The 27,738-nt window shown below is 49.8% G+C and overlaps 11 protein-coding genes across 11 annotated transcripts; 6 read left to right on the top strand and 5 right to left on the bottom strand.

Moving 5' to 3' along the window:
* Window positions 1-30: 30 nt before the first annotated feature.
* Window positions 31-1,456, bottom strand: N7481_004449 (epoxide hydrolase family protein; the record flags this gene model as incomplete). Its single annotated transcript, XM_057263668.1, has 4 exons — window positions 31-731; window positions 791-988; window positions 1,061-1,117; window positions 1,168-1,456. The coding sequence occupies 4 exons, from the start codon at window positions 1,454-1,456 to the stop codon at window positions 31-33; spliced, it is 1,245 nt and encodes a 414-aa protein (XP_057125329.1).
* Window positions 1,457-2,225: 769 nt separating this feature from the next.
* N7481_004448 (uncharacterized protein) lies at window positions 2,226-3,451 on the top strand (the record flags this gene model as incomplete). Its single annotated transcript, XM_057263667.1, has 6 exons — window positions 2,226-2,419; window positions 2,473-2,512; window positions 2,593-2,689; window positions 2,740-2,990; window positions 3,055-3,358; window positions 3,423-3,451. The coding sequence occupies 6 exons, from the start codon at window positions 2,226-2,228 to the stop codon at window positions 3,449-3,451; spliced, it is 915 nt and encodes a 304-aa protein (XP_057125328.1).
* A 171-nt stretch (window positions 3,452-3,622) lies between these two features.
* N7481_004447 (uncharacterized protein) lies at window positions 3,623-5,989 on the bottom strand (the record flags this gene model as incomplete). Its single annotated transcript, XM_057263666.1, has 1 exon — window positions 3,623-5,989. One exon carries the CDS (start codon window positions 5,987-5,989, stop codon window positions 3,623-3,625), a length of 2,367 nt encoding a protein of 788 aa, XP_057125327.1.
* A 524-nt stretch (window positions 5,990-6,513) lies between these two features.
* Window positions 6,514-8,044, top strand: rvb2 (RuvB family ATP-dependent DNA helicase reptin; the record flags this gene model as incomplete). Its single annotated transcript, XM_057263665.1, has 3 exons — window positions 6,514-6,522; window positions 6,577-7,023; window positions 7,091-8,044. The coding sequence occupies 3 exons, from the start codon at window positions 6,514-6,516 to the stop codon at window positions 8,042-8,044; spliced, it is 1,410 nt and encodes a 469-aa protein (XP_057125326.1).
* A 200-nt stretch (window positions 8,045-8,244) lies between these two features.
* Window positions 8,245-9,603, bottom strand: N7481_004445 (GYF domain-containing protein; the record flags this gene model as incomplete). The annotated part of the gene is made up of 1 exon (XM_057263664.1): window positions 8,245-9,603. One exon carries the CDS (start codon window positions 9,601-9,603, stop codon window positions 8,245-8,247), a length of 1,359 nt encoding a protein of 452 aa, XP_057125325.1.
* A 274-nt stretch (window positions 9,604-9,877) lies between these two features.
* N7481_004444 (polyubiquitin-binding protein UFD1) lies at window positions 9,878-11,215 on the top strand (the record flags this gene model as incomplete). Its single annotated transcript, XM_057263663.1, has 6 exons — window positions 9,878-9,880; window positions 9,955-10,266; window positions 10,352-10,379; window positions 10,442-10,827; window positions 10,878-11,051; window positions 11,111-11,215. 6 exons carry the CDS (start codon window positions 9,878-9,880, stop codon window positions 11,213-11,215), a joined length of 1,008 nt encoding a protein of 335 aa, XP_057125324.1.
* Window positions 11,216-11,707: 492 nt separating this feature from the next.
* Window positions 11,708-12,559, top strand: N7481_004443 (TMEM53 family protein; the record flags this gene model as incomplete). The annotated part of the gene is made up of 1 exon (XM_057263662.1): window positions 11,708-12,559. The coding sequence occupies one exon, from the start codon at window positions 11,708-11,710 to the stop codon at window positions 12,557-12,559; it is 852 nt and encodes a 283-aa protein (XP_057125323.1).
* Window positions 12,560-13,070: 511 nt separating this feature from the next.
* On the top strand, window positions 13,071-15,129 carry N7481_004442 (DUF4246 domain-containing protein; the record flags this gene model as incomplete). Its single annotated transcript, XM_057263661.1, has 4 exons — window positions 13,071-13,261; window positions 13,313-13,394; window positions 13,457-14,494; window positions 14,560-15,129. The coding sequence occupies 4 exons, from the start codon at window positions 13,071-13,073 to the stop codon at window positions 15,127-15,129; spliced, it is 1,881 nt and encodes a 626-aa protein (XP_057125322.1).
* Window positions 15,130-15,456: 327 nt separating this feature from the next.
* N7481_004441 (DNA-directed RNA polymerase III core subunit RET1) lies at window positions 15,457-19,218 on the bottom strand (the record flags this gene model as incomplete). The annotated part of the gene is made up of 3 exons (XM_057263660.1): window positions 15,457-18,268; window positions 18,329-19,086; window positions 19,159-19,218. The coding sequence occupies 3 exons, from the start codon at window positions 19,216-19,218 to the stop codon at window positions 15,457-15,459; spliced, it is 3,630 nt and encodes a 1,209-aa protein (XP_057125321.1).
* Window positions 19,219-21,523: 2,305 nt separating this feature from the next.
* N7481_004440 (uncharacterized protein) lies at window positions 21,524-21,787 on the bottom strand (the record flags this gene model as incomplete). The annotated part of the gene is made up of 1 exon (XM_057263659.1): window positions 21,524-21,787. One exon carries the CDS (start codon window positions 21,785-21,787, stop codon window positions 21,524-21,526), a length of 264 nt encoding a protein of 87 aa, XP_057125320.1.
* Window positions 21,788-23,701: 1,914 nt separating this feature from the next.
* On the top strand, window positions 23,702-27,574 carry N7481_004439 (uncharacterized protein; the record flags this gene model as incomplete). Its single annotated transcript, XM_057263658.1, has 6 exons — window positions 23,702-23,971; window positions 24,654-25,057; window positions 25,175-25,424; window positions 25,486-26,446; window positions 26,498-27,272; window positions 27,328-27,574. The coding sequence occupies 6 exons, from the start codon at window positions 23,702-23,704 to the stop codon at window positions 27,572-27,574; spliced, it is 2,907 nt and encodes a 968-aa protein (XP_057125319.1).
* Between the last annotated feature and the right edge of the window lie 164 nt (window positions 27,575-27,738).

Genomic DNA, 27,738 nt, shown 5'->3' with positions numbered 1-27,738 from the left:
AAAAATAAATGGAAACAAAACCAAACCTCTTCAATAGCCGTCCCGGCCGGGAATCAGCCCATAGCAAGGGCCCTCTTTGCCAAGCATTGCATGAAGGTCATTCACAATGACATTAGGGACTTCCCATGCTGCAAAGTGACCACCACTATCGTGTCGACTCTGTCGGACCACCGGACCCAATGTTGCAACCCAAGTGGAGGGGGCTGCGGCAATCTCACATGGAAGGTGGGCAAGACCAAGCTTTACTCCAGGAATGTAGGACATGAGCTTGGAGTATGGAATCCCTGACACTGATTCGGAGTGAAAACTTTCGTAATAGATACGAACACTGGCCTCCGGTCCTGCCTTGGAGAACCAATAAATTGAGATCCATGTTAATATCTCGTCGTCAGTCCATGGGTACGAGTCTGTCCAGTCATGGAGCTTTTCGTATATCCAAGCCAGAAGGGCGACCGGGCTATCAGCCAACGAGACGCCGATTGTTTGTGGCTTAGTTCGCTGGATTGTGTTGTAGCCATATCCTTCTCGATTAAACCATTCAGCCCGTTCACGGCCTGCCTTTTCTGCGTCGGAGTATGGCTTGAGGGCATGCTGAAGGGCAAGAAATGGACTTGTACTCCACTTGGGCGGTTTCGCCTCGATCATATTGACGTGGGAGGCCTTGCAGTGGTCAGGGTACTGGTAACCGACCGCTCGTGTTATCCAATAGCCCCAGTCTCCACCCTGGGTAACTAAAGAGGTCACAATATCAGTATGCCCTTTATACCCTAAGTTTGAGGCTACAACTCACCATACTCTTCATAACCTAACTTGATCATAAGTTTATGCAGAACTTCGGCATATTGTGCAAGCCCGAACCCACGTCGATTGACTCCAGAAGAGAACCCAAAGTTCGGCAGGGAGGGTGCGACAACGTGAAATGCAGGGTGGCCATCACCACCTTTCAGCAGAGGTAAGAGTTTTGTCACTTCGATGAACGACCCCGGCCCTAAGGTAGAGTTTAGTAAAAGCTGCCTGTTTTTATCGCGAGTATTATTATTGGAATGTTGGACTCGCTTACATCCATGGCTGAAAAGCAAAGGAATGGCACTTTCTGCGGTACTTTTCTGATGAATGACTTAGGATAATGTTAGCCAATTATCATGAGATATCCAAGTATAAACTTACAATGAATATCCAAGATACCAAACCCCTCAACTTCTATATCAGTATGATACTGAGGCAGTTCATTCAACTTCGCCTCTGCTTTTCTCCAGTTAAACCCATCCTTCCAATAGTTTGCGAGCCGTTGAACATCTTTTGCGGGAACACCAAAATCCCACGGATCTTGGTTAGAGGATTCTAGTTGAGAAGGAAACTTAGCCAGGGCAAGACGTTGCTGGAGCTGGTTGAGTTCCTCATCGGAAACCGAGATGGTGAACGGTTTTGGACTGGCGGTATCTGGACGATCAGACATCGTGGTGTTCAAGGGTGATGACACTGTGAAAGGGGAAGGGTAAGGAAAGAGGTTCTTCCCCTTTACCTTTATATTTATTCACTATGGTTAATCAAAGTTCATGGTTCTCTCCATTTTCCAAGGTATTTGTAAGCCTCGCCGTCTTGGCTGAGAATTACCCCACCCTACAGGCAGCCCTTGCAGATCGGCATGCACTCCGCGTCCTATGGCTTTTGGCAGTGACATTCTCTCGTATGGTCCAATTGAATGGCGGTTATGCGATATCAATGCTCTACTTGGTCCTCTCTATGATGCAATTGCGGGGCAAGTAGGCTAGGCCTCCTCGAGCCTTGTATCAGTATGTAGCCCCCAACAAGGGTCCTTTACAATAGGGCCAATAGTAGGAAATATTTCCAAAGGGAAATGGCACCTTTTCAATTTCGTCCATTACCACCTCGGCAGTCAATTCTTGTTTGTGTTTGATGTTGAGGAAAGCAGAGGATGAAACAGACTCCAACAAACAAAAACACATACGATAACTTCATCCAGCTGCCCGGAATTTCCACTTTAACAAGCCATTAATCGCCCCGGGTATGAATCCTACACGATACATGCTATTGATATCGCTTGTTGAAATGGCAGGCGATTGTTGGACCCTATACTTGGTTATCATTTATCCATTATGTCCCTCGATCTGATTAGTCATCACCGAGAGGTTTCCCGATTTCTTGACGGCGACGAGTCGCGCTCTCCGAGATCCATGAGAACCTCTACGTTGCTACATTGCATCATGTCATTTGTTCGCACAGCTGTCACCGCTACTCGAGGTGTACCCGGACTTCGTGCCTTCTCGACGGCACGCGTCTTTCGCGCTGAGCTGGCTTATCAAGTCTACGGCCCAGAGAAAGAGCAGGCTACTCGGGATCCCATTCTGTTCCTGCATGGACTCTTCGGCTCTAAGCAAAATAATCGGAGTATCAGCAAGTATGCGATCGCAATGTTAGCGCATTCTCGTTTTGAGTCTAACATTTTTCCAGAGCCCTAGCCCGCGATTTGAAGCGTCAAATTTTCTGTCTGGTACACTCAAAACTCGCATTCCCTATTGACCCGGAGAGCATAGTTCATTGAAGGAATCTCACAACTAATTCGCCGATCAGGACCTGCGGAATCATGGACAGTCTTTCCATGCCCCGGAACACAATTATAGTGCGATGGCCGACGACGTCCAGGAATTCATTCAGCAGCAAAAGCTGGGTAAGTGTGTTCTCATCGGACATTCCATGTAAGTTGTGACCTCGGCCCAGACTCGACATCTAGTCACGAGTTCCATCTTTCAACATATGCTAATATTGGAAAAAGGGGTGCCAAAGTGGCAATGACAATGGCCCTCCGTACTCCGGAGCGTGTCTCGGGCCTGATCCCCGTGGATAACGCCCCGGTCAACGCAACACTGAAGAGCGACTTCCCCAAATATGTGCGCGGAATGCAGCATGTAGAGAATGAAAAAGTGAAGAAGCAGTCGGAAGCCAGCAAGATTCTTGAGGCCTACGAAGAGGTATATCAACCATATGATCAAAGCCTATGCACATGATTCAGACGCTAACAAAGCTGCCGTTTAGTCGCTTGGAATCCGTCAATTCCTTCTCACCAACCTGATCCGCTCTGAAGATGATGGGACATACAAGTTCCGTGTTCCCTTGGCAGTCTTGGGCAAATCTCTTGACAACATGGCGGACTTCCCATACAGCCAGTCGGACTCCATTCAATACAATGGCCCAGCCTTGTTCGTTCGCGGAACGAAATCTCAATACGTATCGGATGACACGCTGCCGGCTATCAAGAAATTCTTTCCGAGCGCAAAGGTCGCCGACGTTGAGGCTGGGCACTGGCTTATTTCTGAAAACCCCGAGGGATTCAGACAGGGTAAGTTATTGATATTCGAGATTCCAGACAAATGGAGTGCTAACTTGAAGGTTATTCTTAACAGCGGTGGTGAAATTCCTGGGATCACCCTAATTGAAAGCGAATCGTCCACTAAATACACCGGCATTCAAATATATTACTAGAAGACCGATAGAAGGATAGAAAGATAATTGCATGACGTTCAAAGGCCCACTCGGGACGCATAGGTACCTAGGTATCACTAAATCAAACGCGGCAAAACCCTGCAGTACAAGAATTGTGGTTTCAAACCCCTTGAGCTCCCAAATTATTTTGCCTGATCTTCTTCTTCTTCCTCCTCTTCTGTGACCTTTGACCTATCCTTATATCAGGATTAGAAGATGGCGCAGGCGACTCGCTAGCGGTGGTGGCGGCTGCCGATGGACTATCATCATCAGAGCATTCGTCTCTCAGACGTTTGTTACTTGCAACCGCTGCAGACATCGGGTGGGCTTGGGGGTTTATTGAAGAGCTACCAGTCTTTAGAGGGGAGCTTGGAAAACCACCGCCATTTTGCTGTATTCCTGAAGCCTGATTGTGTTGGGTGCGCGCCGAAGACTGGCGAAGGGGATCTGTGAAACCAGGCTCCGAATGTCGAAACGGGGGCTGTGTAGTTGATTCAGACCCTCTGGAACCAGAGGAAGATTTGTTGGTAAGAGCCGACTCCAATTCCTGCGATTGATTTTGGTTTCGTCTGCTCGGCTCCTGGACATCTGCTAGAGCCGTCGACTGGGATGAAAGCATGGAATTCACATCAGCCAGTAGATCTACCATTTCACTCTTTGTTTTGTCAAGCATTGCCCTCATCTGGTCGCATATTTCCTGGGCTTGCGTGGCACTAGTGTTCTCTGCCGAAGAAGAATGTGGAGGCATTTCCGTCGGTGGCTGCATTCGTAGCTCATCCACTAACTTCCGCATAGCTTCAAGTTGGGTTTTCAGGTCTTGGAGCTGCGCTTCCAGTTCATTTGACTTTGTCGTCGAAGCTTCGTTGTTTTCCTTGGATGCAGATGCAGTGTTGAGACACTGGGTCTGGGAAGTAGAGAATGCATGGTGGAGAGCATCATACTGGGCTTGGAGCTCCTGGATTTTGTCAAGATGCCAATTGGTGCCTGTCTTGATTCCTGGTATATTCTGGTTGACGGAATTTCTGAGTGCAACGACTTCCTCATTTAACTGGCGGGCAGATGGATACATCTCTTGTATGACATGAGCCATTTGTGTGACCATGGACTCGGTATTGATATTGTTGTATCGTAGTTCCAAAGATCGAAGAGCTGTAGCAAGTCCCTCGTAACTCTTGCTGCATTTCTTTACCTCTTCGGAGGCCTCATATAGAGCTGGAACTCGACGTAGAAGATCATCCCAACCCTCTTTCATCTTGATGAGCATTTTATCATGATCCGATACCCTATCCCTTAGGACAGCAGACAATTCAGAAGACGGAGCTCGCTCTTGGTCGGAATTTGTTAGACCATCGAGCCTTTGAGAAGTATAATCAAATTTTTTGGTGAAATCGGAAATAGCACCAGAGAATGTTTGCACTTGTGACTGGGAAAGATTTTGCCCTTGTACTGCAAGTATGCATTCCAGTTGCTCTCTTTGTGTGCTTAGTGCAATTCCCATATTCTTTTGATCGGCAGTGAGTGTACGGACAACGCTTTCATGTCTTTGGACTGTCTGGTCAATAGCTTGCAGGAATTTTCTAAAATCTGAGAGGGCTTCGGTGGTCTTGCGCGCCTGGCCTGTGAGCCGATCTATTTCCAGTCTTGATAAAGCTCGTTCCTGAATTTGCTGTGTTCTTGCTTCCATGAACTGCTTTGTTTCATTCTCTGCAGTAGATCTCCATTCCTCGATAGCATTGATGCTTTTCCGGAAGGTTGTGTGCGCTTTTGATTGCGACTCAACAGTGTTGCAGACTTTAAAGATGTCGATGGGCTTGTCAGGGAGGTCATCCTCTTTCTTAATGAGTATTGTTCGTTTGATCTTCCTCACGTCATCTTCTAATCTAGCCATGTTCTGGCCAGTGTCAGAGGTAGGCTGGAGAGGGCCCGTTGCTGGAGGGGTCTGCAAATTTGTGTTCTGCCGAAGAAATTTTCCCAGATCTTCATTGAGTTCGGTTGAGCGAGTTTGTTGCCGGGTGATGAGATGGTTGATCTTGGACAGCCTATTTTTACAGGCAGCTGCATCGGTCTCCAAGCTTTCAATCGTGGCTGGGAAAGACTTTGTCTGTCTTGCCCTTGCCAGGTCACGTTGATAGGAAGACTCCTCTCTCTCAAGTTTTGTTCTTTCTTGTATCTGGACCATTCTTGAAGCTCGGGCATCCACGAACTCAAGCAACAACCCGCTAATGTCCAACCCATCTAGCTTCTGTGCAGAATCGGATTGTATGCGAGGTGTCAAATCAGAGGCCTCTCTTGAGAGAGGATGTCGTGCTTGGTCATGAGCAGGTAGGAAAGTGGTGGACGGAGAGGGCTGCGCTTTTGGAGAGTGACGAGGGAAAGAAGATGTCGCAACCGATGGGCGAGTTCCCTTGAGGCGAGGATCACTTGAGGGGGGCAAGGGAGCTCGGGGATTGGCCTGGCTGGGCGGGTTGTGCGGACTGTTCACCTCCATGCTGTAGATTGCAACTGGTGAGGGATGAAGTCACACAGGTGGTCGATAGAACATCTCGAAATGATAGGTAATTCTGTGGGTCGAGGGAACGCAGAATCACTATCAGCTCCACGTGTAAAAATGTGCAGAGCAAAGCATTAATTCCGCGTTCAGCGCCAGCATAGACTTGATCTATCACACGGAGCGCGTCGCGCTAGCGCAACCAAACTAAAGAGAGTTGGTGTTAGTGAAAGAAGCGAATGGTGGGAGAGAAAAGGGTCCCATACCTTGGGCAAAGGGCAGTCTTGCAGATCGCATGAAGTGGAAGAGGAAGAGGAGGAAAGTTATCTTTCATGTCAGAGTCAAAGACGGCGTTTGCTGTTTGCGCCTTTCACTTTGGGATTAATTGGTAGGGGTCACGTGACATTGGATCTTGATTGGACGGGAGAGGCGCGAGGAATCTCTCACCTCAAACTCCGCCTTTCATTCTCAACACCTTCTGCTTCCTCTTCCCCCAGACTACGACCTTCTGGAATTCGGTCACAATGGCTGTCGTGAGTCGCGAAGCTCCCAATTATTGACATACCCCTACTCACCCTCGGAAATAGCCTATTTCTACCGTCGCGGAGAGCAAGGAGCTCCGGGGCTTGAACCTCATCGCTGCCCATTCGCATATCAGAGGCCTCGGTGTCGATCTGGACACACTACAGCCCCGTGGCTCATCCCAGGGTCTGGTCGGCCAAGAAAAGGCGCGCAAGGCCGCCGCCGTGATTCTGCAAATGGTGAAGGAAGGCAAGATCGCCGGTCGCGCCGTGTTAATTGCTGGCCCTCCTAGCACCGGAAAGACTGCCATCGCTATGGGTATGGCCCAATCGCTTGGACCCGACGTTCCCTTCACGATGCTCGCTTCATCGGAAATCTTCTCTATGGAGATGTCCAAGACTGAGGCTCTGACCCAGGCCTTCCGAAAATCTATCGGTGTGCGAATCAAGGAGGAGAGCGAGATCATTGAGGGTGAGGTGGTGGAAATTCAGATTGATCGAAGCGTTACTGGAGTATGTAGCCTCTTAGGTCCTTTCCCACGACAGAATGAGCGTCAAGCTGACCACCGGTATCTCATAGGGCAACAAGCAAGGCAAGCTCACGATCAAGACCACCGACATGGAAACGATATACGATATGGGAACGAAGATGATCGATTCAATGACCAAGGAACGCGTGATGGCAGGCGACGTGATCTCCATTGATAAGTCTTCCGGCAAAATCACCAAGCTCGGTCGCTCGTACGCGCGCTCTCGGGACTACGACGCCATGGGCGCCGACACCAAGTTTGTCCAATGCCCCGAGGGCGAATTGCAGGTTCGCAAGGAGATTGTTCATACTGTCAGCCTACACGAGATTGATGTCATCAACTCGCGGTCACAAGGATTTTTGGCACTTTTCTCGGGCGACACTGGGGAGATCCGAAGCGAGGTTCGCGATCAGATCAACACCAAGGTAGCAGAGTGGAAGGAAGAAGGCAAAGCCGAAATTATCCCCGGTGTTCTTTTTATTGACGAGGTTCACATGCTCGACATTGAGTGCTTTTCTTACATCAACCGTGCCCTCGAAGCCGAGCTGGCACCAATTGTTATCATGGCCAGTAACCGCGGTCAGGCTAAGATTCGTGGCACCACCTATACATCACCGCACGGTCTTCCTCTGGACTTCCTCGACCGGGTTGTCATCGTCAGCACCCAACCGTATAGCGCGGATGAAATTCGGCAAATCCTTGCCATTCGGGCACAGGAAGAGGAAATCGATGTCTCGCCGGATGCCCTTGCCCTCTTGACGAAGATTGGCGAGGAGTCTAACCTTCGATACGCAAGCAATATCATCACTACCTCTCATCTCTTGAGCCAGAAACGCAAGGCCAAGGAGGTCAGCATCGACGACGTGCAACGCAGCTTCCGACTGTTCTACGATCCGGCTCGCAGTGTCAAGTTTGTCAACCAATATGAACAGCGCTTCATCGGAGATCAAGGCACCGTCAACTTCACGGCAACTACCAACGGTGATGCCATGGAACTTTCATAATAACAGTTCGCTTTTCTTTTTTCATAGGCGCGGTTCAAGGCTCATAGGGAGACGGTTTAGCGGGAAGAAAAACACTACTATTTGACTCTTTTCTTTTGATTGCCACATCAAATGATGTATGATAGGATTGGCGCTTTTTCAAGGAGATTTTTATGCTTTTTGAATTGATTTGAGAACTTATTGCATTTGCTGGTATTACATTACACAAAATTGACTGTACCACTCCACGGTCCTGTATCTCCCACCCTGCGAAACTCCACGCCTTCACCAAAATATCCGGCGCTTTGCCATGCTTGCATCATAGAGCTTTCATAAGGCCCATGGGCATCACCGCCATCGCGGGCGTCAGACCAGCGATACTCCCACATCGCAGGCCCTTGCTCAAGCTCTGCAGGGCCAGACGAGGGCGGATCAACCCACGCCTCGCCCGTCTCGCTCTTATACTGTCGAGTGAGAAGCTCGCGCTCTGTGTCGTAAATTTCAGGCTGATCGCGGCCCATCAGGATGTCAGCGGCCCCAGTAACAGCCTCGATCGCTTGCCGCCGTCTAGCTTCGTCCGAGTTCTCATCGGTCATCTCGGCGTCTTCGGGTTCCTTGCCCCCCTTGTTATTTTTCTTCTTGTTCTGCCATTTTGGCTTTCGTTGAAGACCCTTGCCGAGCCGGGCCAGTGCTTCTAGTATTGTTTCGCCACGTTCCAGGTTTGTGATGATTGTTTTTAAAACATCAGCAGTCAACACCTCCCCATCCATCCGGTCCTTTTGCTTCCTTTCTTCGTCGCGCTTTTCAGCGGCTTCTTTTGCCTTGCGGATATCCTTCTTGGACACCCCATCCAGCCAGGAATCGTAAGCAGCGTCCGGGTCCACGGCTCTTCGTACGTAATTGCCCTGTTCATCGAACCGACCCTCTTCCTGCTCCGTCGCCATATTGAATGCATCGAGCAAAGGCGCATGCTTCTTCTTTGCGCCAGCGCCAAGTTCTTCATCCTGTTCTTCGTCCGCCTTGGCCCTTTCCTCCTCGTCGACTTCACTATCACTTTCCGAGTCGTCATTATTCACCACATCGGCGGCACCTTTGCTTAGGTCGGCTGATAACTTTTTCCCGCCTGTCGAGGAAGCAACCTGGCCCTCGATCTCGTCGTTCTGTAGGAATCGGACATTCTTCTTCTTTTTGCGCGCTGTCTCGTCGGCATCGGCATTGCCCTCGCCCTCGCCAAAGTCGTCCTCCAGCTCAGCGAACATGTCGTCGTCGTCGTCGGCGTCTTCCTTCTCCTGTTCATGCTTTGATTTTTCCTCTCTGCGTGCGGAGAACCCCTCATTGTCACTGTCTGAGTCGTAACCGTCGATGTTGATCGCTTTTCTTCGTAATTTTTGGCCTCGTCGACCAATCTCATCGGCATCTAGAACGGCGTCTTCTTCGGGCGCTTCGGGCGCAAGAGCAGAGGGATTGCGGAGATCAAATCGTGGCTTTTTATCTGAGGAGGCTTCAGGCTCGTCCTGATCGAGATGGGAGCGTGTGAAATCTTCACCAGCCCGCTTGGGGTGAGACTGTGAGCTCTGCATGGTACTTCAAACGGAAGACAGTGACAGACAGAGAGCTGTTGCGTAGCTGTGCAAACGTTTTGTTGCGGGCATGTGCAAGTGTATGTAAAGTCGGAGCGGGGCGGCAAATTGTGGGCGGAGCAACCTTGCGCTTGCGTCACTCCGCCCGCACTCTGCACTTTGATGCACGTTGGGAATTGAGGGTCCTGGTCTTCTTCACCTGGCACTGATTTCGATACATCAAATATCTCTCTGTGTTCAACATTCGTGATTCCTCCCTCCATCACGTCAAATCATGGTGAGTCTCTTCCTTCTCCCCATCTGCCCCCCACATCGAGGGAGCTCCCAAGATTCCGATCTAATAGCTCTCAGTTCCGACCTGACTACGGTTTCGATGACCCTATGGAAGGTGTTCTAGGTACCGGCATGATGCGCGGCACGGCTCGCCGTTTCGATGAATATTACCGCTGCTATCCAGTTGCGATGCTTCCCGGTCCCGAAAGAGAGAACGTCAACCATGGCGGGAAGGTCATCATGCCTCCAAGCGCATTGGACAAGCTCACTCGCCTCCACATTACCTATCCTATGCTTTTCGAGTTGCATAATGGTGCAAAGGATAGGATGACCCATGCTGGTGTTCTGGAGTTCATCGCTGAGGAGGGCAAGATCTATTTACCATTTTGGGTGAGTGACAACACAACCGCACTCCGAATTCGAAAGACGCTATCAACATCAAGCTAGATTCTAACTTCCTAATTATCCTCTCTAGCTCATGCAAACACTCCTCTTAGAACCCGGTGACCTTCTTCAGATCAAGTCTACAGACCTCCCCCCCCGGGTCAATTCATTAAGCTTCAAGCCCAGTCGACCTCCTTCCTCGATATTAGTGATCCCAAGGCTGTACTTGAAAACGCGTTCCGCAACTTTTCTTGCCTGACAAAGGGCGACGTTTTCACATTTGCCTATAATGATCAGATCTACGAGATGGCCGTCCTTGAAACTAAACCTGCGGGTTCCAAAAGTGCGGTGTCCGTGTTAGAGACCGATCTAGAAGTCGACTTCGCTCCTCCCGTGGGATATGAAGAGCCACAGCGCACCAGCGGCACCAGCACCCCGGGAAGTGTCGTAAGCGGCGGCAAGCTACCTACCGGTGGGCTTCTTCACCCCCATGGTACGATGGCACAGTCCATCAACTATTCTGCCATCGCACCGGAATCAACTGATGCCGCTGCTGGAGCGAAGGCCGTCTCGTCGAATTTTATTTCAGGGGGGGGCAACGACTTAATGCCAAGAAGGGCAGCAAAGCTCCTACTCCCAAAGCCAGCACTCCAGTCCCGGGGGCTACAAACCCCCAGCACCCTCCACCAGTTCGGAAAACCAATGGTCCCCAGCCTCTCCGGCTCCCTCCTAACCAGCTGTTCTTTGGCTACACAATCAAACCGCCTAAGCCACGCGATGAGAACGGACTGGTAATTCCAGAGGATCAGCCCAAGTTCCGGGGCATCGGCCAGACCTTACGGGGAAGAAGAAGAAGGATCTTGGGGGCTCAGCAACACCCACCTCGGGCAGCGAGGCTGAAAGCCAAAAGGGCAAGAGTAGTGGCGGCGGCCGGACTCTGGGCAAGAAGCGCTGAGATGGCTCCCAGTCGCGATATCTCATGAAACCTTGCATGACGATACGTTTAAGACCTCTAGATGTGATGCCTCTGGATGCGCAAAAGGGGGGGGCACTATTGGTATACGGGCATAGCGAGGAATAGGCGTTTTGGTAATTTTCGATGGCAGAATACAATTCTCGGTTTCTAGTATCCTCTTCCGGCACCCTTGTACTACTAGTAGTTTCTGGTCTAGTCCGATGTCTCTGATTTTTGATTGATACACAATACGTGAATTGTCTCAATGACTTGTATCTTCTTGATACATCCTAAGTGTTCATTTGTGTCATAAAGTACTGGATCAAGAGTATCTATAAATCGCATTTACCGTAAACCATTTACTAGTTACTACTACTAGTACTAGTATGCCAATTTCGACTTGCAGTCGGGCCGGCACTTGGCCGAGGATCTCCGCAACTTGTTTTGTTTGCTCCTTGTCAGCACCACCGTCCTTCCAATCAAACGTCCATCATGGCTGCACATCCAAATCCCCTGGCTCCTTTCGTCAAATTGGGTCCTTCTGTCTATATGCAGGACCCAGCAGATACGGGGGACAAAGTCAATCAGCCGTTGGTCTTCATCGCTTTTTGGATGAACGCACCACCTCGCGCCCTCGCCAAGTACGCAGTCAAGTACAGGCGCCTGGTGCCTACCGCTCGCATCGTTTTTGTGCGTAGCTCCTCGAATGATTTCTTTTTTCAAGCCACCGAAAATGCGCAGCGAGTGCAGATAACCCCTGCCGTGGAAGCAATCCGCTCTATCGTGGCCCCTGAGAACCCCGTTTTCATGCATCTCTTCTCCAATGGTGGCCTGTCAAAAACCGCCAACCTGCTCAAGGCATACAAAGCTGCAACAGGGCAACCCCTCCTTTTCTCAGCAATGGTAGTGGATAGTGCACCGGGAACCGCCAAACTCAGCTCCGCGGTTCGAGCCTTCTCTTTTGCACTTCCTCAGATGTGGATTCTGCGATTATTCGGCAAAGGTCTCCTGTGGATTTTCCTTGTCACAATGAAATTGATCCAGACCATCACGAGATCCCCAGATGTCATCAGCTGTGCACGAAAGACGGTTAATGATCCCTCGCTTGTGCAGGCTGTCAACAACAAGGGCGTCCCTGTTCGCTGCTATATATACTCCGAGGCCGATGATTTGGTTGATTACCGCGATGTTGAAATGCATGCATCTGAATCGGAAGCTGCCGGCTGGCTCGTGCAATGTGAACGATTCCAAGGTTCGCCTCATGTTGGACATATGCGAGCAGCGCCGGATCGATACTGGGGCATTGTTAAGGAACACCTGGAGCTCTCTTCACCCACAATATGATTATCTTCCAGACGATGTTGTCTTATGATATTTAACAACACTTCCATTCTTGATACATTGAATAATCTGGCATTATTTTCTTCATCGACATTATTATGGTGTGTTTGACTTTTAGAATCCCGTGGCACCTTATTACATTTAGTCACCATGATAATAATTTATCCGGATCTCCATCCACATACTATCTATATGAATCTCAGAAACCATGAGCCGGAGTGAAGTTCCGAGTCCTTCCCTGGCAGAACTTTGGATGGTACGAATTGTACCAGCTATCCCACGGATAACGACGACAGCAGTGCATCATTGAGTGAAAACAGCTGTCTTCTCCATGTCAATATAGCCAAGTTACCCCTCTAATCATAAACATTTTTCAATTCCATCCCGCTGCCCTAAACGTTGACTCCAATTCAGAATTACTTTGACTGGGTAGACCCATCAATAGTTGGGTACTTTATTCTAATTCAACGTCAACAGAAATATACAGAGTACTTATCCCGGTGTGGCTGTCGCCATGTTCCAGCATCGAGCAGACGAGGAAGGTTTCCTCAGCGTCAGCAACAACCAAGACTATCGCTTTCACCTTCCTGGATATGGCCGTCCGTTGGATTATTCTCCAACCGAACAGAACATCTATGGCGTGGAGAGCCGGAGCATGTTCCCGTCAGCTGCAGATGACCGAGACATCGAAAATGGATATACCGAGTAGGTTGGACTTCTCCTCTGGTCATGAAGCAAATACTGAACCCTAATTAGATTGCCTCTCCAGACTCTTCGCGAGATAGCCATGGTGGGTATCATGGAGCAGATAACGGATATCCCAGAATGGTGGAAGAAGGTATGTGCTAATTTGTATGTGACTCAAGTTTGAGAGCCTGTTTAATCGTTCGTTTCTGGCAGGTCTCAGATTCTAGTGTCACTGGGGAATGGAAAAGGATGGCCCTAAATAGCGGTAAAGATATCACAGAAAATATGGCCAACTGGATTGTGGACGAATTGGCATTTAAGGCAATGATCTACGAGAGATTCCGTTGTGTTGGGCTGTACAACGGTGATGCCACCAAGTCTGACACCAATGTGCCCGAATCTCTCATTCAAGAGATACAATCTACAACTCAGGTCCTAGAGATTGAACATGAAGTGCTGCAATTCTATCACCCGCGAACTTTCAACAAGCAGCGAGACCTTCTCGCAATGACTCTTTATCCACTCATATATGGCAAAAGCCGTATTCTCCCGGACAGACTCATCGGCCTGGACGAGGCATTGCGATTTGCCGGTCAGGGCGAGGTGATACCTGTCCCTAGTGATAGTGGAGTCACAAGAGAAGATATAGCTTGGCGAGTACGAGCTCGAGCAGACATTTCAGTACGGCCATATAGCCGGATGTTTCAAGTTCTCCCAACAGACTGGCAGCTTGGGGATGACGGCAAATGGCACATTTCCACTTATATCAACAATTTGCACCCCGTCAAGCATCGCAATGTATACGGGGTTATTGAGAAGGTTTTCAACTGCATCATTCCGCAATTTAACATGACCATAACTCCGCTCAAAGACATGCTTCATTCTCGGGCCCGAATCGAATACCACAAGGCCGAGTACTACCCTGTATCGAAAGAGACGGCGAGTCAAGCACCCCAGATAAAATTTCGAGAAGCGCAGAGTGAGTTTGAGGAACGGTATGAACTATGGAGGATGGAAAACTACATTGCCGTTCAGCCTGATGCAGGGAAGTTCATACCTTGGGCTGTACCACAGTGTCTGATGTCGAAGCTTCCGGAAGATTTACCCAGTCCTGTCCGCATTGAGCAGGGAGTCAATCTGAGTCGAGACTACAAGGATAGAGGACTTCAGGTTGTTACGCGGCTCATGGGCGTAGATCTTACTCCTGATGAGCCGTACTATCAAACAGAGTGGCATGTCGAGGGTCAAATGGTGAGTTTCTCAACACAAGCTCAGATGGCAAGATCCATCATGAAACTAAGAGGCTTTTTTTATAGAACGAACACGTCTGCGCCGCGGCCTTCGTCACCTATGAGACCGAGAACATGGAGGAAGCCATCATGGAATTTCGCAATATAGTTGAAACGGCCACACTCGAAGAGGTGGACCACGAACCAAATGACTTTATCTGGCTCAAGCAGATATTTGGCCTGGAAAATGGCGAGCCGGCTATTCAGCGCTCCGGCTCAATGAGATGCGCTCTTGGGCGTGCTATTATCTTCCCGAGTACGGTGCAGCACCGATTTACAAGATTTGAACTGAAAGACAAGTCAAAGCCGGGGAAATCGCGCGGTTTGGTGTTTTACTTGATTGACCCGAATATCCGGATTATCTCGACGGCCAATGTTCCGCCCCAGCGATTAGATTGGACGCTGAAAGTCGATCCTGAAGAGGAAAATCATGCACATTCTATGGCAAAATTAGCGCTAGATAATAAAGACAAGAAAGGGGACATGCCGTTGAGCTTGGATGAGGCCCTCAAGATAAGGGTCAGCTGTCTGAATGAACTGATTGAGTTTGCGCGGTATCAACAGGTTGCGTTTGAGTCAAATGTGTTGATGCTTTGAATTACTGGTCTTCTGGTCTTATACTTTCACTTCTCTTTATTTTATTCAGAATGCAATTGTTCAGGTGTTGAATTGGATAGTACGAGAAAGCCATAGATACTGTAGATTCCCGAATAATACCTAACAACCACCGTTCTTTATAGACACAGCGGAGTGTGAATGGTTTTATAGCACTAGTCATATATTACTTGCAGCCCTACGTGGTTTGAGTAGTGGTATTGAAATCGCCGCGCTATGCCATTTTGCTAAGAAGATACACGTACATAAATACCCAAATGCGCCCTTTTTTTTGTTCCAGAACACCATCATAACTCTGCAACTCACTGTCTAACGGCCTTTCATCTCAGGGAACTCGTCCTCCAACTTCAATCGAGGAGCGACGTTCATACTCATCAACTCCTGGATAAGAAGCTTGGCAGCATAAGGCATGACCATCTTGACAACGGACCGAGACGACTTGCACCCAGGACACCAGTTCAAATAGCCCATGAAGCCACACTTCTCGCAAATATCAACTTCATGCCTGTCAGAGGAGATCATGAGACGTTCAAGCAGCAGCTGGCTTGTTCCGTAGGCGATCAAACAATCACGTTCCATCTCACCGAGACGGAGACCACCGTCACGCGAACGACCTTCAGTAGGCTGGCGTGTCAGAGTAGCAGTGGGACCACGGGCACGAGAATGCATCTTGTCTTGAACCATGTGCTTGAGTTTCTGGTAGTAGATCGGACCAGTGAACACATAGAACGGGAGTGGCTCGCCGGTAATACCAGATGTGAGCATGTCTTTACCACCGTAGCTGAAGCCATGATCAATCAAGATCTGGGACATTTCTTCAACGGGGCTACCACCGAAGCAGGTGCCGTAACCGTGCTGTCCAGACAAAACACCCGCTTTGCCCGAAACCAATTCCAACATCTTACCGACTGTCATTCGAGACGGGAAACCGTGAGGGTTCATGATGATATCAGGATTGATGCCTTGATCAGTGAACGGCATGTCAGCCTGGTCTACAATGATTCCGGTAACACCCTTCTGTCCGTGGCGGGATGAGAACTTATCTCCAACCTCGGGGCGGCGGGTTTGGCGGGTCAAGATCTTGATAAGTCGTGTCTCGCCTTCTGTAGCAGACAACATCACCTTATCGATGTATGCAGGATCGGGGAGCTTGTAGGCCATTGGTGCAGGGTTCCAAGAGATAGGTTTGCCTGAGTCAGATCCCATGAGGCCCATCGTGTGTGCTTGATCAGGCACCTTCTTGTTGATGTAAACCTCGCCTGATTTGACCTGCTCACCCACTGCGGCCAGACCATCGGCTTCAAGCAGCGCATGCTTGAGAATCGGTGCTTCGTTTTCGTACTCTGGGCCGACCAGATCATCCTTCAATCCACTGGGATAACTCTTTAGGTTCGTGACATATTTGCGGAAGACCTGACAACGTCCGAATCCGCGGTCGACCGAGCCCTTATTCAATACCAGAGCATCCTCAATATCGTAGCCAGAGTAACTCATAACTGCAACTGTAGCATTCTGTCCGGCAGGAAGTTGGTCGTATTTGGTCAATTCGATTGTCCGCGACTTGACCATTGGCTTCTGTGGATACACCATGAGATAAAGAATTGAATCAATTCGCTGGAACTGATTCGAAGCAATAGCACCAATAGCTTGTTTACCCATGGCACATTGGTAGGTATTACGAGGCGATTGGTTGTGGTGGGGATAAGGAATGAGGCCGGCCACAGCACCGAGCACAGTGAAGGGTTCGATTTCCAAATGGGTGGTCGCATCGTTGATGTCTTTCTCGTAGATGGAGATGTAGGAATCATTTTCCTCATTCACATCAAGATATTCGACAAGACCCTGAGCAAGAAAATCGTCGAAAGACATGGTACCATCCCTCAACTTCTTCAAATGATGTTGACGACACCGTGATTTGCCATCTTCCACGATTATGAGAGGTCGACAGATACGGCCATCGTCTGTGGCGATATGGACTGACCGCTGGTGGTGATTGATGTAGATACTGACGAACTCAGAGATACGACCCATGCGGCGGAGCCTTCGGAAGGAATTGAGGAAGTACTTGGGACGTCTGGTCATGGCAGTTGGTGTACCGTTGATTGAAATTGTGTAGGTCCCAGGTGCGTAAAGCTCTAGTCCACTGACAGTGGAGATATCTTCTGCGCCTAGCATGAAGATCAAGTTGCGCACAGGACCTTCTTCGTCGTTGGTCGTAATGTGGGTCATGAGGGCCAAGTTCTTGACCAGTCCGCAAGCCTCTCCTTCGGGGGTATCCGCCGGGCACAGCATACCAAACTGGGATGGCTGTAGTGCACGCGGACCACTGACCTTTCGGGTCTTCTCGAACTGACTGCTAATACGAGTCATCATGCCGAGTGCAGCAATGTAACTCAGCCTGCTCAGCACGTGAGTCACACCAGCGCGCTCCATGCGGAAACGCTTCAAGCTCCAATTTCCAGTTGAAATGGCACGGTTCATTCCTTGAGTGATATGGTTACCATGCATACTCATCACACTCCAGGCATCGAATTGCTCAGCGCGATTGCGCTTATTCAAGACCTTGTCGATGTTCATCTTAATATCGAAGCAAAACTTCTTGAACAGATCTTCGAACAGCAAAGCCAAAAGCTGACCAGCCAATTCCAGCCGCTTGTTTCCGAGATAATCGCGGTCGTCCACCATCGACGGATCGTTCTTGGCCATTAGGACACGACGGGCCATGTGAGCAACGTAGATAGCCTTTGGTCGGAAGTCCATATTCTTGACTTCAATGTGAGAGATAATGACGGATGCGATGGCTTCCACAGCCTCTTGGACATGGGTTCTGCGATACGCTCCCTGCTTGCGGTTTATTTTGATACGAGAGCCAATCCACTCCAGGGCCTGCTGCTGCGTGAAAATGCCCAAGTTGATAGCCTCCTCGAAGTTGATGGCGAAATCATCCTGATAGAGACTATCGGAACCAGCTACAAGCTGCAGCATTTCCTTGTCGGTGTGGATTCCCATGGCTTTGAGCAAAACGACGATTGGGATATCTTCGCTGAGCACGTTGTGCTTCACGGCGAGTCGATCCTTCTTGAGAACAATATAACTCTTTGATTTTCTCTCATTAGAAGAACTGTAGAAGATTTGGGTATTAGCATTCAAGAAGACGCGAGATGGCTAGTCAATTACGTACCTGGTAACTGAAGCCTGCACGATCTCTTTCTTTGGGTCGGTTTCCACAATGATACGATTCTTGCTCAGTTGCTCCTGGACAAGAATCACCTTCTCTGTTCCATTCACAATGAAATAACCACCAGGATCTAGTGGACATTCATTAAGAACCGTCATCTGTGCGGGGGTCTTGTTTGCCAAAACACATTTGGAGCTGCGAAGCATCACGGGCATTCGACCAATCGAGACACCTTTGCGGTGAACCCTCTTCCGACCTCTCACATATTCGAAATCGATGAGGATGGGGGCTGCGTAGGTAGTATCTCTAAGTCGGCACTCCTGCGGAGTAACATCCGACTCAAATTCAACCCCGGCGTCCTGCATCTCGTCTGCACGGCGGGGCGAGCCAACGTAGATGTCCGTAAACTTGATGTAGAATTGATGGTCGACATCACTGCGGATTATAGCGCTCGATTCGACGATCTTTTTCAATTGTACCTCAACAAAGTAGTTGTATGAGTCAATGTGTTGCTTGACCAAACCTTTCACCTTCAAAAAAGCGGGGAGCAGGTTCCATTTATCCTTTGCCGTATCGATTGGGTCCGTAAGCGATTTGTTGTAGTAGAAAGGCTCTAGGAGCGCGTCAAACGGATCTCTTTCCTTGTAATCAGACTTGACCGGCTGCTCCGCCGCTTCGTTGAACTCGGCCGCGCGATGGGATTCTTTAGCGATGGAGGAACGTTTTCTCTTCGAAAAGTCAGTCGTTGAGGTAGCCGTAGCCTAATTTATCCGGAAAACCAAAGTTAGTATGCCCATTATGTGCTTGTATGTCTGAATAAAAAGTTTTGTTACCTCCGAGGGGCGCCGGCCCTGGGCGGTCGCAGAAGCCTGCGACTTCTTGCGAGGCGGCATGGTGACTAAACAGCTGGGTTTTGGAAGAGACTTGCTCCGCGATCTCAAGCCACACAGTTGTCAGGGTACCAAGAAATGTGGGTGCGCATTCGCCAGTGTCATGCAGCGTGGAGGGGAAGCGGTCTTCTCACAAAATTTGGCTTATCTCATCGTCAGCTGTCCACATCGGGGTTAGCGTTGATGCCTCAGGCCACAATATTTTTGCCAGCGATGAGACGAGAGCGCAGCCTGTCATTCTGAGAGTATATGTTGGTTGTCATACTACTCAATGTCGATGTGACGCGTAGTATCTAAGTAATAGGGGATCCATTGGTTCTGTATCGGAGCTGTAGCAAATTGGAGACTAAATTAGATATTTATCAGATTAGCAACAACAGACTCGGGCTTGGAGTGTATACCTAGGTATACTAGCAGCCTTATCCACGGCCCCGGTTACTACTATTAGCACTAGTAGTACTACCGTGACTCAGTAGTTAGTAGCTCTTCAAGTTAGTACTAGTACTAGTAGGCTTCTAGTATGTTCGTGACACGGGGATTAACACATCCAGGGCTTCACCTGAGCATGCCTACTAGGAATTTCCTCCCAAAAAAAGGAACGAGAAGAACCTCCTTCAATCCGTTGCATCCTGCAACAAGCACCCCCGATATGCCGCAGATATCATCTATGCTAGTAGTATCTACTAGTAAGATACCCTTGCAGCCTGTCTTTTCTGACTGTCTGAAATTTGAACTCTCTTAAGTGCAATGACCCCACTCTTAAGGGAAATAGCCCCGCGCTACGGATTTGACGTCCCATTCCACACGATGCGACCAGCCCTATCTACCTGGGCACTACAAAAACTTGTTTAGGGTTGTGTCCAATGCAACTCCAGTTAAAAATTGCATCTGAGTGGGTCCCTGAGAGGTATCGCACATGCGTTTCCTTCAGACGTTTTTGATGTCTGCACGGACGACCAGTTTAGAACCCACAGCCTGCACGGTCTTGCATGATCTACCTGGCCATGGCTGAGTGGAGATGTGAGGCAAACCTACACCACCCGCGATGCCCGTTCCAGCTAGACTGCCATGGAGTGGAGAGCAGCGATCACGGCGATTTATCGCAGAGACAAGGATGGCAATTGGGTCCCATCCTTGCTCTGTTTAAGAGGGCCTCCCTGTAAACATGGATTTCCATTAGCTCCAAGACGGAAATACAAATTAATAAAGAGACAGACAGGGTTGCACGGTGGCCTTTGCTTTTGTACTATGCTGATTTGTCCGATGCACCGTGCATTCGCCATTCGCGTCTCATTCCTGGAAGACTTGCGACTCCAGTTGGGACGAATTAGTCGGTGATGCCTGTGGCGAAAATATGGCTTGACCGCAACTCCTCGTAATTTCGAATTGCCACACTAGGCATTGGGAGCGAGCCGTACATAATAATTGGAACAAAAAAAGCCCCCGAGATTGAGACCAGATCCAGGAATTACCCGGCACTTCTATGTACATGAAGTGTTGAATCCCAGAAGCTCCAATCGCGATAGAGTGCCAGAAGTACAATACATACGTACAGACCATGCGCAGGGAGGCCCCGCACTGAGAGCACTGACTACGACAGTTGATATGTAGGATTACAATCCCAACAAAGAAACGAAGCACACGTGGCTGAGGATGGAATGGGCCCGGGTTGCGGCGACATTTTTCATCCTTTGTTCGAGTTCTGAAGAGATACTCGCCTAAGGGTGATCCCTCTACGAAGAAAGGGAGTGCGCGCGGTGGATTTTCTAGGCTAAAGCTTAGGATCTAGAGTGCGGAGTACGCTCTCCGTAATAAATCCACTTTATATCAGAGCGAGCTGCGGAGGGCAGAGTACACAGTGTCTTTCGCTGCATTGGAGACGGCCACTGGAAAGAGATGAATCTGTCAGCCCCCTCTTTCTTTCGGGCCCCAATACCAACGATCTGGGAAACGAACAAGGGTGGAACGATATCGGTACCGGAGTGTCTCATTGCGAATTGGTCGAGGCGCAAATTGCGTTGGGCATGAAAGGCGCCTCCTCATTCTTTGGCACTTATTTCGGGCCTAGGTTGAGAGGCGCCCACGCGCGCCCACGGGGAATCTTTCGGTGGTTACGGAGTACTCTCCACTCAAAACTTCGATAGTCTGCCTCTCGTCGGGGAGTTCAAATGAAGAGATGGACGTGTCATTTTTGCAGCACACTGAGATCATCACGTCACATCATCCGAGCGAGGGGTTCCCGCGACAAGCGTCGGATCACACGGACCCTACACTACAGACGACAGATCTAGAATCAGCACTGTCCAGGTTAATTCGACTGGAGAAAATAAGAGGGGAAGCAAGAGAGGCGGAATGATTGGCGATCGCCGCTCCGATTGCCAGGAAGTGCCCTCCATCCAGGCGACTGGGGTTCGTGCAGGATCTCCACATCATTGGTATGCTCGTCATTCGGTGGATCAGGGGCTCCAACCAACGCGATCAGCATCGAATGGCTTGTATCACGTTCACCGCTTCTCTCGCCAATTTCCCAGCCGTACGAGTGGTGTCCGTAGTATCGAGCACTGAGGGCCATTGGGGGAAGAGGGGGGGTCGAGGGTCCTCCCGCGTGGCTATTGGATCTACTTATGGTATTAAGTACTATGTACACTGCGTCTGGAGTGTATGAAGTATCCAAAATTGTCATATTACTCCGTCAAAGAAAGAGAGAAAAAAGCAAAAAATTGAAATAGGTCCTCCCTTCCCCTCAGAGCCCTGGAGAAAAGCAGCACTGCAGCCCCTTTCTTTGAATGGTGGATCCCACCTAGGCATCAAATAGTCATTTTGATGGCTCAGCGGCGAAGCGAACCTTGGAAAGCGAGGGGCGCGAACCATTCCACGCGAGTTCTCTCCTTCCAAGTTAAAGTTAGGTGTCAACTCATCCGTACATTGGCAGAGTACGAGCCCTGGAGTATAATGGTAAGCGCTCAGATATGTTTCGCTTTGTGTGCTCCCTCTGTGGTTTTGAGTCTGCCGATTTCCTTGCTAGGGCACGATCCAGGCACGCCGACTCCGTGCACTACTTTTAAAGGACGATCCGCTGTCACACCGGCGACACAGCACCACTCGGCGCGTCTCCACTCGCTCGAAACGATACAGTGGCTTGTCAATTGGCGTGGGCAATTACTCCTTCTCCTGCAGCTGCCACGCCGTGGCCAGCGCATCTCATTCTCTCCGCTCTTCCCCCTTGCGGGCGCGGCGTGTGAGCACGATCGTAGAACCCTAGCCCGGCGTAGAATCATATCCATCATTCGAGCATGGGAGCTGCCATGACTACCCCGGGCTGCTAGCCCCGAGCTGCACCCTGGTCGTACAACCAGCACGGATACGCCAATCACCTGCGGGTCTCGATCGATTTCCGAGTAACGATGGCGATCATCTGCTCTGGTCGTCAAGTTTCGCACGGGTGTGGTGGTAGTATCGTAAATTGAATATACTAGTAGTATAATCTCAGTGATTCAACTGATGTAGATAGAATGTCATATCTATGGCATCCATAGGGTACATATGTGGTGGAAAGGAAGATAAGAGACTCTGGTATGTTTGTGTTTGGTTGGCATCTCATTAAGGCTTTCCCCTCTTCATCCGAGTTGGAAGAAGGCTTCAAAGCCATACGAGTAGTAGTCATACTAGTTTAGTCAAGGGAACCAGCTGAAGCCCTAAAAGAAACCAGCAGGGGCGTTCGTACGGCGATTGCCGAATAGGGTTGGCCTGGGTCTCCCCGCTCTTCGCTGCTCTGGAACACATCTTCTTCTTCCCAGCCTCTTCTCCCTTTCTTCTTTCCTCTTTCCACTTCCTCCGTGTACAACATTCTCCCTTCCTCCCTCCCTCCCTCTCTCTCTCTCTCTCTTCTTTTTTTGGCAGCAACTCATTCGTTTGGTCCCCACCCCCTCGTTGAACCTCGCGGTTTCGCTAAGTGGAGGCCTGTTGGGCGGTAGGCGTCTCCATCCCACTCTGCAACTCCCCTGCGGCTGATCTCCGCACCCTTTCCAGTAACACCACGAAGGTTTTTTTCTTCTTCTTCCTGCCTGAGCCACACAAATATACTTAGATGCAGTCGCTGTCTTTGAACATCGACACGTGAGAACTCTTGTGATTTAACCAGCTGTCCTCTCGAGGCGTTCATTGTGTGAGTGCCCTCTTTTCGCGAGCGATCGTCGCGCCCACCACCCCTCAGCCCCTCTCAACCTTCCCCTTACTTGGAGAAACAACCTCCGACGACCGAGCACCACCACACACCGCCACCCCACGATTCCCGGCCACCCCCATTATCTGCTTAACTGCCGATAAGCGCGGAATATTCTGTCAACCGTGTGGAGGCTGGTCGTTTGTTCGCTTGTCCTCCGGGCGCCTTAAAAGTTCCTCGGCGCTTGCCAACAATCTCGGAGAATTCACTTTGTGCTGACCGGTGTTGGAATCGTAGTTGGACTGCCCGGCTTCGTTGCCCATCATGGCCTTCAAGAATGGGCTGAGTGAACGCCTCGATGAGCTCCGATTCCCCTCCCCTCGATCCCCCCCATCGGAGTCCGCCTTCCCAGGCTATACGTCGTTATCGCCTGGCCATTCGAACTTGGCTCCCGGTTTCTCACGACCTAGCAGTGATGTTCGGGCCAATCTGCAGCGTCGTTTCACAACCGATTCAAGCAAGTTTTCCTCGTCATGGAATTATTTGAATCAGGGGAGTACTCCGATGCCAGACCCTCTCGACCTGCTATCTTCGGTAAGCCTAGAGATCTCATTCGTATCTCCATAACTGCATTTACCTCTGTTTGATGAAGGATATCCTTTCCCTTGAATTTTCAACCATATGGTCAATATAAATGTGGGGAGGGGGATGATTAGGCGGGGTTGAGCTGCAGTGAAGGAAGGTCGAGTCTTCATACGATGGAAGTGGCCACACGATCCTGAGCAGGTCCCCGCCAAATCACCCCCGAAGGAAAGTGATGGATTGCACGCCTGTTAAATGACGGGCAAGATTGTCGATTCTTCTTCTTATTGAGCACTTTTGTTCGCATGACAAACTCTACTCTCACTTCACCCTACCCCTCCTAAGTTGAACTTCACCTTCACCCATCCCCTTCACCTTCAACCTTCAACCTTTTCCATTTCAGCACCACAATTCCATATTTCTTATCCCTTATTCTTCCTCCTATCATTTGACCAATTCGGGCAACTGCTACCTAGCCAAGTCTCAGTTCGCTGGTGACCCACTCGGGACACTGCTTGACCAGGCTGTGCTTGTTCCTTGCCGTCTTTCATCCCATGATTTTGATCTCCTCTCAATTCTTGCCTCACTACCATCTCTATTCTTACTCAAACATATACTCTTTTTCTGAGTCTGCGTTTCCCCTGATCTGTTGATTGAAGCCTACAGTACTGACTGACCTTGGTATTCTCAATAGTTCGAGAAGAAGCGACAGCATATCGAGTATATGCGAGAACAGAAAAGACGTTTTGAAGAAGATATGAAATTGCTCGACATGCAGCACGAGAAAGAAAAGATTGAGATGGATCAGCTTGCTCGTGATCTGGCCAAGGCTGGTCTCGGCGGTGCAGCGAGCGAGCCCACTACCCCTCCCGAGTATCGGGAGCCGCCTGCTCAGACTGCGGTCTCTCGGCCTGGAAGATTCTCCAACGCCAGTGTGACTTCATCCCCTGGATTCTTCAATGTTTTCGCCCCATCTCCTCAGCTTACCTCCCCGCAACAACCCGTCGATCGGTTTGCAGGCCATTCGGTGCCTGGGTCTCGCCGTAACTCTGAAAAAGAGGACTTCGTCATGGAGTCGAGTTATCGGCCAAGCAATGCGTAAGCCAAAGACCTACTTGCCCACTTATCAATCACTTCCTCAAATTCCCTTCCATCATTCTTCCCCTCCCTCTTCTTCTTCTGGGCCATGTACATGAGTCTGACGGAAATTTACAGAGTTCATCGTTTGTCGCTGCCTTCTAGCAACTACAATGGCCAATACCGGCCGAACGTATCTGGTTATGGCAGCAACTCAGGTGTGAACAACTCCTTTGCTGGAACAAAACACTTGTTCCCGAGCGACGAGGGAAAGCCTTTCTTGAGAGATGAAGATCGCTTGTCAACCCCCGATATCAAGGGCTACATTCGGATGACTGACCCTGACGACAAATTCCCGACTCTCTCGCGCCGAGGCGGTTCCAACATTGTAAGCCCATATATCTCAGTCCCATCAAATTGAACTGAGTTCAAGCTAACTGTCGTTGAAGTTGTCTGCTAATCCAGATGCCCTTGATCTGGCTGGCTCCCGCAACCCTGGCCCAGAACCCCATCATGCATCCTTCCACAGTCGGCACCGCTCTGCCCATCAGAGCATGCCTAAGACTTTGACCAACTTCCGCCTGGACCATGGGCATAATGGCAACTCACCAAATGATGAGCAAGCGAACGGCTCTCAGCCTCGCCATGCCGCGCGTCATTCGCTTGGGGAAGGATTTGTGTTCCCCAGTGAACGTAACAACGATGCCACGACTCCAGTTCCTTCGAACCGACCAGTTCCCCTCCAGTCATACTCTACTAATGACCTCCCCACGGTCAAAGGGAATGGCAACGGCTTCGACGCGGCTATAACTCCGCCCAATACTTATGCCGAGAACATTCATCACCAACATCATTCTAGTATGGGACGAATTCCTACGGGCAACTCTAACTCGCGTTCTGCGAAAGGATCTCCCGAGTCTGAAAGCATTAAGACTACTACTCAGCCCATCCTGCAAGCCAGTGCACCCCCATTTGGACCTCAGATTACTCCAGCCACGACGAACTCTGGCGTGCCTGGGTATATTGCATCCAATCCACTGCAATTCCCGATGCATGCAGGATATCCAACGCAACCTTTTGTCAACCAGGGTGGGCAGGTTACCAATCAAGTCCCGACCATGGCCGCTGGAAACCCATATTTGACATACAACAACTTCACCGGTGGTTACCGTTTCAATGATCCAAATGGCCGGGGCGGAGTTGGACAGCGTCGCCAGACTGAAAGCGACTCTAGCCAGCTAACTCGTTTTACCAATTTCCCTCTCGAGCATTACAAGGGTGAGCTGTATAGTCTCTGCAAAGACCAGCATGGCTGCAGATATCTGCAACGCAAGCTCGAGGAACGGAATCCTGAACATGTACAGCTGATTTTCAGCGAGACTTACATGCATGTGATTGAACTGATGACTGGTGAGTATTGACACTAATAGTATGGAGACAAACTGACTAACCAATCCCTAGATCCGTTCGGTAACTATCTTTGCCAGAAGCTCCTCGAGTTTTCAAATGATGAACAACGCACTGCGCTCATTGACAATGCTGCTCCTCAGCTTGTGAAGATAGCGCTCAACCAACATGGAACTCGTGCACTGCAGAAGATGATCGAGTTCATCTCGACCCCAGAACAGACTGTCACTGTGATCAAGGCACTGGAAAGACATGTTGTCGAGCTTGTTCAAGATCTGAATGGCAACCATGTTATTCAGAAATGCCTTAATCGTCTATCTAAAAAGGATGCCGAGTTTATCTATCACTCTGTGGGTGACCGTTGTGTCACTGTTGGCACCCATCGCCACGGATGCTGTGTCCTACAACGTTGCATCGACCATGCATCTGGTGACCAAAAGGATCGTCTGATTGGTCAAATCACTAAGAATGCTTACCAACTGGTTCAAGATCCCTTTGGCAACTATGTTGTCCAGTACATTCTGGATCTCGGTGACCCTTTCTACACCGGCCCCCTTTGCCAAACCTTCGCAGGCAATGTCCCGGCTCTGTCGAAACAGAAGTTTAGCTCTAATGTCATCGAGAAATGCTTACGCACTGCTGATTCGGAAAATCGCCGTGCATTAATCGATGAAATGCTGAGTGGAAGCGAGCTGGAGAAGATGCTGCGCGACTCCTATGCCAACTATGTTGTGCAGACCGCGATGGAGTTTGCGGACCCCGAGACTCGCACCCGCATCATTGAAGCTGTCCGGCCTCTGGTCCATTCAATTCGTGGTACCCCCCCATGGTCGCCGCATCGCTGGCAAGATTATGTCGGCCGAATCTACAAGCCGTCCTAACAGCGGCCATGTCACTCCGAATGAGATCAGCAACACGCCCAAGCAGATGTTACAGAAACCATTCGGTTTTCAGCAAGGCCCAGTTCCTGCCTTCAATGGAGCCACTGCCTTCAACCAGAATGCTTTGCCGACCCCCGTACAAAGCTCATCGAATACTCCGCCCAGCGGCACAACTGAGGGACCCATGTTCGGATCCCCTGGTTCAGCCTCAAACATCGGCGTTCAGAACCAGCTTTACGCCTACTACTAAACAGGGATTGTACAGATTTCTTTGTGCATACATCCCCAAATGTACCCATATCTTACATGATGATACGATATTTTGATGATTTCACGGATTTTCTCACACGACTGTCATCAGAATGGGGCCCTAGTTGCATGATCTACTCGGTTGCAGCATCTTCTTTTAGCCCA

The sequence above is a fragment of the Penicillium waksmanii genome (assembly GCF_028829765.1).
Source record: "Penicillium waksmanii strain IBT 27052 chromosome Unknown utg000004l:1.0-5674109.0:1.0-5678898.0, whole genome shotgun sequence".
Classification (NCBI taxonomy): domain Eukaryota; kingdom Fungi; phylum Ascomycota; class Eurotiomycetes; order Eurotiales; family Aspergillaceae; genus Penicillium; species Penicillium waksmanii.
The sequence above is the reverse complement of the archived record's forward strand: the minus strand, read 5'-3'. Positions and strand labels throughout refer to the sequence as shown.